General features: G+C 37.4%; 1 protein-coding gene across 1 annotated transcript; it reads right to left on the reverse strand.

Annotated features, from left to right (window-relative positions):
• Positions 1 to 271: 271 nt before the first annotated feature.
• Positions 272 to 8,748, reverse strand: LOC139971012 (uncharacterized). The gene is made up of 2 exons (XM_071977140.1): positions 8,673 to 8,748; positions 272 to 2,995 (listed from the first exon to the last, which is right to left on the reverse strand). Exon 2 carries the CDS (start codon positions 1,294 to 1,296, stop codon positions 361 to 363), a length of 936 nt encoding a protein of 311 aa, XP_071833241.1. The 5' UTR covers positions 1,297 to 2,995; positions 8,673 to 8,748; the 3' UTR covers positions 272 to 360.
• Positions 8,749 to 10,487: the final 1,739 nt, after the last annotated feature.

Raw genomic sequence — 10,487 nt, forward strand, 5'->3', positions numbered from 1 at the left:
GTTGACTTCATGACAACGTAACTCTAAAACTCCTGGCTGATTTAGCTCTAAGAGAGTTAATTTTGATATATACTTCACTCCGAAAAAACGACTGGTATCAGTGCTCGACCGATTGATCATCCTGGACACGTTTAGACTAGGCCGTTGAACAGTAGGGAGTGCCCTTCCCCTCCCCCTCCCCCTCCCCCATGTTGACTTCTCCCCCCCCCATTTATTCTGTGTCACCACCATGTGTACAAACACTTTCCATTAAGATAAAAGAGACACATACTGTGCATGCCCCTTCCTTAAATTGTTGGTACCCCTCTAACTCAGAATTCCCGACTACGGGCCTGCAAGGGGCCCGACGGTTCCTATAGGTCAGGCCACATCTATTTCATCTTCCTCTCCACGAGGTGACGACCGTCCATCCCAAGGAGAAAAATCCATTTCGATTGACTTATCCGATTGGCCATCTACCTCAAACATAACAGGTAGTTGAAGTCCTACATCGGTTTCCTGTTTCCCTGCAGGACTTTGCAGGGTTATGGATACCGATTTATTACGACGATATTGTTTGGAAGCGTTACCACATATCGATTGCTTGGACTTTGATGGATTAGGCTGCTCTTCGTGCACCCAGTCGGCATTATCGTTGACTCCCCCCGTCGCGAAGATACTTGGCAGAATCAAGTCATTGGTAGAGTTGTGATGTTCGTTCTCGTAGATCTGATGATGATTTTGCGTATGGTTCGATTTCTTTCCTCTGGACTTCTTCTTGGACCTCCCTCTCCCGTGAGAGGCAGAATTATTAAGTTCTTTGCGTAGTTCACTACCGATATTATAAGAGATTGCCTTCCGGTCTGAATCCATCTCCTCCGAAAACTCGTCGCTGGCATCCGCTGCGTTTGGTCTCCGCCGATGATGTCCTTTACGGCGGGAGAGAGTTGGACAACTTTTGGAGAGAGGGATACCATTGGTCCTTTTGGGACCTTCACTGAAATGATCAAGACGCCCTCCAGCAGTTCGAGACTTTTTGTAAGTTGGGTAGTCCCCTTTCCCCGGGGAAAGGGGGTCTGGAATTGTCGGAAGAACAAAACTATCCGATAATGAAGATTGATTCGCGACTGTTCTGTTCCCGTTTGGATTCGGGTTCAGGTTCATATATTTGGGGATTCTTTTGCTCCAGAAGTCTTCCTCTCGTTTATAGAGATAAGTATCCTCATCTCCCGAGTGCGAGTCTTCGTCATCGGCGTCTGACGTTGCAACCTCTATCGATGTAATCGGAGGAAGAAAACTGTCTTTCATTTCTTCCATTATTTAGTTTTGACGTCGACGGTCATCAAATGAAAAGAACAAGAACTTGTCATCTCAGATTATTAGATGATTTTATCTAATCGGCGAGAATTTAAACAAGTAATCCACGAATGAAATTTGCACATATTTCCGGTTTAAGATATAACAACAACAACAAAATCACCAAGCCGCTTGTCATCCACAAAAGGAAGGTATCAAATTAACAGAGGCTTGGCTAATATGCCAGGATAAACACACTGGTCTCCTCTTGCAGCAAGCTTATATCTATATTGCTCTCCGTTTTTCCAGTCTGTGATTAAACTTTGTAATGTTCGGGTACTATCCTATTGAGTCAACTGTTTATAGATTCGCTATGTCGTATAGCCTTCCGTATATGACTGCATTATATTCCCCTATAATCCCACACCACGTGTAACTGTGGAGGATTTCAAATGGGAGTCTTACAAGATAACCTTTACGGAATCGTTTCTTGTTCAAATTTCAGCACGTAAAATGTGTCCTTCGTTATGTCAACTAATGTTCCAAGATTGGGAAACAGATTGCTTTGGCAAATATTGACAGCAACCGCTCTCCCACCTCTCTCTCTCTCCACCTCTCGCTCTCTGTATCTCTATAGTTAACCTGGTTTGCATGTGTAGCTAATTTGCAGAGTCATCAAGCAAGGTGATAAATTCCTACCGAGTAAACAAATTGAAACACTTGTATCCGCTGCGAGGCGATGAGAGCAAACTCAATTTATACCAATCTTCTCTTTTATATATATATTCATGTATATTCGTTCTCCTTGGTTTTTAATGAGAACGTCATTCACTACTTGCATATACATACAGAGTAGGTTTCATAATAGGTCGGGTTTGCGTCGGTAAATATTGAAAAGACTCTCCACAGTGATCCTGTTTATAGAGTTGTAGGTACTCCAAATCCTGAGGCTGACGTCACATCAGAAGGAAACATAAAACGATGCAACGTCAGGCCTGTTTTTATTTTTCTGTTTTGAATTTCAAAGAATTCAGTTCGCTTTATTTTCGCTTCATTGCTTGATTTCTTTAGACTTTCTCAGGAAATGTTCACTAATTGTCCAATCTAGAAACTCATTAAGTTGTCGAGTTACTTCTGTAAACGGCCTTGGTAACGATAATTAACGTCCAAATATGCTCCAGTGTGACAATTTAATCAAAACTGATAAAAAAAAATAATAATAACTGAATGAATGAAAAACTATAGATTAACATAGTTCAATCCAAATGGAATTAAACAGGAAACTGTTCTCCGAAGTCAAGAAGAAGAAGAAGGAGATAAACACACAAATAACCAAAATAAAACAAAACCACCCAGACACACACACGGTGTTATCAATCCACACAGATCCGTTGATCACAATCACGTTGAACTCCAATACCAAAGTTGCGTCGGATGTCAGTTATGCAATCTGACTATTTAAAGTCCAACAAGATTGGAAGTTTTTTGGACAACTGAAATAAGAGTACTCGTTGTATACACAATCTTTTGTCCATTGAGTAACGGAGTTATTTCCCTCAATTGGTCGAAAAAAGACGATACGTCATATTTGGCAGATGGATAGTTAATCTTGTTATTCGATGAGTCTGGTCCTGCTGTCTGAACTTATACCGGCGTGTATGGTATAGCCATATCTGTTGTATGTATAGCTGAAGATACGTATAGTAACGCATTCATCGGTCTGTATCGGAGAAGACAAAAGAGAAACCTAAATCAATGAGGCCACCATTATTTATTGTGTTCCTCTTAACATGTCTGAAAAGGTAAAGTATTGATTCCAAAACAAGCGTACCTATTCTGTTTGGAAGGGTTAGTTTATATAACCATTGTATCATACCCAAGTGCCTTATTTCATGTCTCTCAATTAGTTTACTCTTTTGGAACTCCGACCAGCGGTCAAAAGAAAGAAAAAACAGAGAGAGGGAGAGAGAGAGAGATAGAAAGGAAAAGACTAAGTTTGGTTAAGTCATTCGTTATTTTACTATACTGACTGGTCATTTTGACAGTCAATTTTGGACCTTTTCTTCACCAAAACCGATTAATGCAGCCAAATGTTTTCGAAGAAAAGTATTTCGTGTAGGGAACTATCAAACTTATTTCCAAATATTGAAGGGTGTCAGAAGAGATACTCAAATAGCTCCAGTAACAAAAACTGTTTATTTGTTGGAAGATTAGATCATTCAATAATTGAATACCAGATCGTCTATATTTTATCTTCACAACGTACGGCATGTAGTGTCGTGTAGAAGATTTCAAAGATAAGGGTGAGGGTGGGGTGGGACGTCTAAATTTCTCCCGACTGATTAAAGTAGGGGCATGGAGTGCGAGTGCGAGTACAACATCATGAGCACGATTACAACAGCATGAGTACGAGTACAACAGCACGAGCACAAGTATAACGGCATCAGTACGAGTACAACAGTGTGAGTACGAGTACAAACAGTATGAGTACGAGTACAACAGTATGAGCAAGAGTACAACAGCATGAGTATGAGTACACCAGCATGAGTACGAGTACACCAGTATGGATACGAGTACAATAGTTTGAGTATGAGTACACCAGCATGAGTACGAGTACAACAGTATGGGTACGAGTACAATAGTTTGAGTATGAGTACAACAGCATGAGTACGAGTACAACAGTGTGAGTACGAGTACAACAGTATGAGTACGAGTACAACAGTATGAGAACGAGTGCAATAGTTTGAGTACGAGTACAACAGTATGAGTACGATTACAACAGTATGAGTACGAGTACAATAGTTTGAGTACAAGTACGACAGTGTGAGTACGAGTACAACACTATGACTACGAGTACAATAGTTTGAGTACGAGTATAACAGCATATGTACGATTACAACAGTATGAATACGAGTACAACAGTATGAATATGAGTACAATAGTTTGAGTACGAGTACGACAGTGTGATTACGAGTACAACAGTATGAGTACGAGTACAGCTAGAAGTCATCATGATATGGAGTACGAGTGCGAGTTCAAATCCCGGCCGAAGCAGTACATAAGTACACTATGTATTTACAACTTACATATTCATTATTCGAATGAATCTCGTATAGGAATATGAGATACAACCAGCAAACCAACTGTCGAGGGTGGCTGTGATTGGAAGGCTACAGCCCCAGACACGGGGTCACTAAAGGGACTACAGGCCCATGGGCACGGGATCATAACGGGTCCCCGTATCTATATAGGGTGAAGAATAATCTGTTGTCATTCTCATAAGATATGAAATACTATAACATGCATACTTCAAAAGGGGACCATCTGATATAATTTTCCTGGTATCCCAACGTGGCTCTAGACACCCCTATGTCAGCTACTTTAAAATAAGCCGTATAAATGTAATACATGATATTAGCATACTATAGGAGCATGCCTGGATAAATATGCACAAAATCTTCTGTATAGGCAAGTCAGTCGTGGTATTGTTATCAAGATGGCTGTTTTACTTTGGACTATGAGAGTCTCATTACAAATTCATGACGATTATACAAGAGGAACATTGTAAAATCCATTCTGTCTTGCCTTGTCAATGAATTATCGATCACTGTACCAGCTCACTACCGAGAGAGCAAGGCGTCCGGTCCTTGTCTATATATATATGATGTGACTGGAAGTGTTAACCATGTCACTATAGTCAGGCCACTTTTTTGGTTCGATTGATCTTATTTGTCAATTCAGTCAGTTTTCGAATGATACGATTCGATGGTGAGAATTTGACCTTGGGTTACTTTTCTAACTTGTAATGCAGGTGTATAATTGTTGTTGCGTAATCGTCTGCACAAAATGTATGAGCATCAGACTAAAAATAGAAATCATACGCTTACAATATATAGATTGAAGGGTTGACGACTTGGTTAAGATATAAAGTTAAATAGATTACCACCGTACGAGGACACTTCTACACTTTCTCTACCATTTTAATTTTGTGATGAGTGACCCAAGTTTAAATTCATGAAGTCATGAGGCTCATCTAAAAGTCGACTCAAGCTGGACTTCTTAAAAGCAGTGCGACTTGATCATTACCTTCTACTTATACTTATATTTGTAAAGATATTTCTGTTACTGTTTTCAAATATTACGTTTGTTTTGTACCACAGATGTGTGTGTGTGTGACACTTTTATAGTTTCACTGTTTATATATATATATATATATATATATATATATATATATATATATATATATATATATATATATATATATATATATATATATATATATATATATATATATATATACTACTAGCACTTCAATAGTTTCCTTGTTTGGTTTAGACCATTCAAGTGTAGTCCGGAGTTGCATATAGTCAGTATAAGAGGGAAAGGAATGTGGAAGCTAAACACCTCTCTTTTAGACATCCGATTTATTTTGATCTTATCAAAGAAATAATATTATGAAACGGCAAGTAACTACACTGGCGACAACCATGGCCAGCTCTGGGAAAATTTGTAAGTTCAAAATTAGATCGGTGTCCATTTTGTATTCAAAGTCTGTCGCCATTATGCGTAAAACTATACAGAACTTGACTTAATTGAGAAAATGTCTTCTCATTTGAGCAAATTAATGCAACATCTCCATCTAAATTCCACTCAATCTCTACTAAACGATGCCAGGGATGCACTTGACAACTTTTATAATTACAAGCTCAAATGAACAACTGTAAGGTCTCGGGCTAAGTGGTCGGAAGAGGGTGAAAAAATTACGACATAGGCCTACTTTCTTAATTTGGAGAAACGAAATAAATCTGCAAACACAATTTGTGAGCTAGATATGGGTGATAATATATCAATTAGCACTACTGATGATGTTTTGCAAGAAGGTAAGACTTTTTATCAAACCCTCTTTACCAAAAACAAAAATGTTAAACCCTGTAGCTTTTACAGTAATCTCTATTTAAATCACACACAACAACTCTCTCAGGTGCAGCACGTCGGTTGCGAAGGATCTCTTATACTTTAGATGAATTATGTACTCAGTCCTTACAGTCGATGCCCTGTCGATGCCCTCAATTCGATGCCCTTAAATAAATCTCCTGATTCAGAAGGCCTCCCACCGAGTTCTATAAGACGTTCTGGGTGAAATTGTAGGATTAGTCCTCAATTCTTCGAAAAACAAATTCCATAATGGATATTTATCGGATGAACAGGGGAGAGCGTGTACTAAGCTCATTCCAAAGCCGTCAAAAGACAATAGCCTTTTAATAAAACTGGCGTCCCATCGCATTACTCAACACTGATTATAAGATAGTCGCAAAATGCGTATAGCTAGTCGTATGAAGGGGGTCCTCCACGATTTAATAAGTCCAAACCAAAATGTAAGGCTCGTCTTAGACCTCATCAATCACTGTGACAAACAGTCAAGTCCTGGTGCTCTCCTTTTGATAGATTATAAGAGAGCTTTCGACCGCCTCGACTGGGATTTCATGTTTAAAACATTTTCCTTTTTTAATTTGGGTCCCGATTTCGTAAGGTGGATTAGAACCCTCTCACTGTAACATTTCGTCGTGTATTTCAAATAACGGTGTTTTTTTTTTTTTACAAATTACTTTATGATCTCTAGAGATGTAAGGCAAGGCTGCCCATTAAGCCCGTACCTTTTTATTTGATGCACTGAGTTTTTTAATGCTCTAATTAATTCATATAACAATTTAGAAGGCATAACCATCTCAAACTTCACTTTCAAAGTATCCAGTTATGCCGACGACACGGTAATCATTACAGATGGCTCTATTGAGGAGGTAATTTCTGTTCTTAGAGGATTTTAACAAGTATCAGGTTTTAAATGTAACTTTGGATAAGTCCTATCTCTTCCCATAAGGCCCCTTTCTCTCGAGTCCTCCTCTTCACTTCAACGATTCACAATTTGCGATTCCTGAAGTTTTGCGATTCCTGAATGTTTACCTATACCTAGGTATCTCTTTCATACATCACGAGGAAGACTTTTTTGGTTTAAATTATACAAAACTTTCTCGTATTCAAACTTTGTTGCATATGTGGTCATTGAGAGACCTTATACCGATTGGAAGAATTCTTATTATCAAAACTTTCGCTATTTTTCAACTAGTTTATTTGACTCACATATTACCAAACCCTCCCGCACATTATTTCAAGAAGCTAAATAACATTTTCTATAAGTTCATCTGGTACAACAAGCCCGACAAAATCAAACGTTCAGTTCTGAACAACAAGAGATCGAATGCTGAACTTAACATGATTAACATGAAGTTTTTTGCCATTAGCTTGAAAAGTAAATGGGTGAAACTGCATAGACAAAAGCCTCGGTCCTTGGAAACTATTGTTTGATCGTTCATTTAAGAAATATGGCGGGAGATTCTTATTTGATTGAAGAACGATAAAATGATTTCAAACCCTTTTATTTACGATGTGGGTAGTGCTTGGTCTGACTTTAATTATCGTCTTGAAGACAAAAAAACTATATGATCTAATTAATATGTTCTAAATAATCCTCTCATTAAATCGACAACCATATTATCCACTCAGATGTCTTGAGACGGAATAATGCTTTTTTTTGTCAGCGATTTCTTCGACGCTGATGGTAATATTTTCTTTTGTCACAGAATTTCATATAACTGCTACTTTTCCATTTCCATTTTTATTATGGTATAATAAAATTGTTCTTTATAGTAAGAAGACTTTAAATCTGTTTCCAGAACGCATTTATTGAGGGACAAAACCAGAAAAGATTTTCTAAGGTTTCATTAACCGAGTTACAAAAAGTGTTAAAAGGAGGATCTTTGATATTAATTCTATAAAGATATAGTATTTGTTACCTAATATTCTGTGTAAGAACCTTTATATATATATATATATATATATATATATATATTTGTATATATATATATATATATATATATATATATATATATATATACATATATATATATATAAATATATATATATATATATATATATATTCAAATGTGTGATATCTTCGTGACCGATAACTATTCAAAATATCGGCGTTCCACGCTGTATCTATCAAATATTCAACTCCATGCAAATATTGCTTTCAATTCAGCAAATATATTTTTAAAACACTACAAAGAAATATATTAACTTATAAAATAGATAATAAAACTGACTTTCAAATTATGCAAGTCTAATCGTGCATGATTTCCTTGCATCTTTACTGTACGTGTTAATCGTGAAAACAGAACATGCAATACTCATCAAAAACTCACATTAAAACAGCGATCATGATATATTTAAATAAACTAAGATATCAGAACAAATATAAGTAGAGAGATTTTTTTTTAAGAAACCTGTCATCATTGATATTTGATTAAGCGACGAATCGATGTAGTAACATTACTCACCGTATATAGCCTATATATAATGTACGTTGTTTGAATCAGTTTGTCCACTGCACTCATCAACTGCAAATTTCGTCCTTGACCATGCAGCAGTCAATGCGGATACTAACCAAATAAAACGTACTAGACTATTTACTGGAAAGAGCGTTTGTATTCACGTTAGACAATGAAGTCAAATTTGGGTACAAAGTTCAAGATATATTGCGTCTTTTTATTTTGGTGTATTGAGTTAACTGTCATTATCCTATATATATATAGGTATCGATAAGCATGTCCATAAAGATGTTTCAACAGAAACCGATTTATTTCGAACATTTTATGTTCTTGTTGTTTGAAGTGAGGTGAAGTGTATATGATTGTTGTCGATGTACCCATTGTTCAAACTATAGTCGATCTTTGTATATATGCTGAAAATAACGAAACAATATAGGCCTAATTGTGAAAATTATTTCAAGCTGCTATCCCTATAAACCTCTGTCGATAAACATTTCTGTACTTCATGTCCACGTCATATTTGTTCTGCTCAATGAGCTTCCCACTTGTATCGCTGCTGGCGGGAGGGGGAGGGGGGGGGGTAAGGATGCAGAACCAAATGTGTCACGTGACAAGAAATTAAAGATATATAAAACTCATTTACGACAACCACGGAGACAGCGTCAACTTCTCTGTTCTATGGCCTTAATGATTAAATGTCATGTTACTTTACGAATCATTTTCGTTAATAATCACAATAATCCTAAATAACTGTCAAAAACGCTCCATATCGGTCTGTATATACTAGCACAGGGAAGAGAATGACACAGTCGAACACTACTTATCAATGATAAATTCTTAATGCAATTTTCAAACGTGGTACTAATTGTCTTCCTTTCCTACTAATGTTTACGTTGCTTCCACATGAACTAATCTAAGGATCTATCTGTTAATTAGATAGCTCTGCGGACGTTACACCGATTAATCTCCGATGTCTAAAGGGTAATTGGTACTACACTAAAATTACTATCAATATACAAACTGGTTTGTAATTTATAGCTTTTATGTGTCTGTAACATCAAAACTCGAAGGGAGCCTGAAGAATCGCGCACAAAGAAACGTCTGATGCCGGTAATCTGACCTAGTTTCGAATGAGGTGTAACAGAAGTGTTAGACACCACCATCGATCCCAGAAAATACACACACAGCTTGCTACCTTCTGTAATTAGACACTAGTGTACAGTCAGTACATACAGCTACGGTCAATACCCACAACACAGTGTACATAGCAGCGATGGACATCTCAGGTCTAGATAAAAGATAACAATGTATCACGTTTCATTACTGTCTGCATTTTGTAGCGACATGAACAAAACGTCACTTGCAAGCAACGAAAAGTTAACTATTTTCAGAGAGCGGCACGCGGTTTGGGGCGAGTCCTCAATGCCTTTAAGGCCCCCACTCCCCTCTCCACCCCCACAAGTAGTCCAATATGCCTCCCGGTCTATGGGTCAACATACGCTCTCTGCATAAATGCAGGGGAGTTTTGGGGTATGAAAATTTTCTTGTCCGATTATACAATTCAAGACTGATAGTGAACTTTCAATCAGACGGTTAGATTTCACAGTTGTAAGTTGACAGTCCACTTAAATTTGGTAAGAGTGGTATTTTGATGTCATCCAGTCAATATTATCCCTCGCGTTATATATGTCTACAATAGTGATACAATTGCATTGTCTTTTGTGATGGGTCAAACAAAGGGTGTAACCCGTGTCACTAAATATAGTTAAAATAAATATATATTTTGGGTTGATATAACTGATCAAATAACAAATGCCCTCAGTT

This window comes from Apostichopus japonicus, chromosome 8, assembly GCF_037975245.1.
Source record: "Apostichopus japonicus isolate 1M-3 chromosome 8, ASM3797524v1, whole genome shotgun sequence".
Taxonomy (NCBI): domain Eukaryota; kingdom Metazoa; phylum Echinodermata; class Holothuroidea; order Aspidochirotida; family Stichopodidae; genus Apostichopus; species Apostichopus japonicus.

What these genes read in the sequence shown, in the direction of transcription:
- LOC139971012 (XM_071977140.1), bottom strand. Translation starts at nt 1,296, where the DNA reads ATGGAAGAAATGAAAGACAGTTTTCTTCCTCCGATTACATCGATAGAG.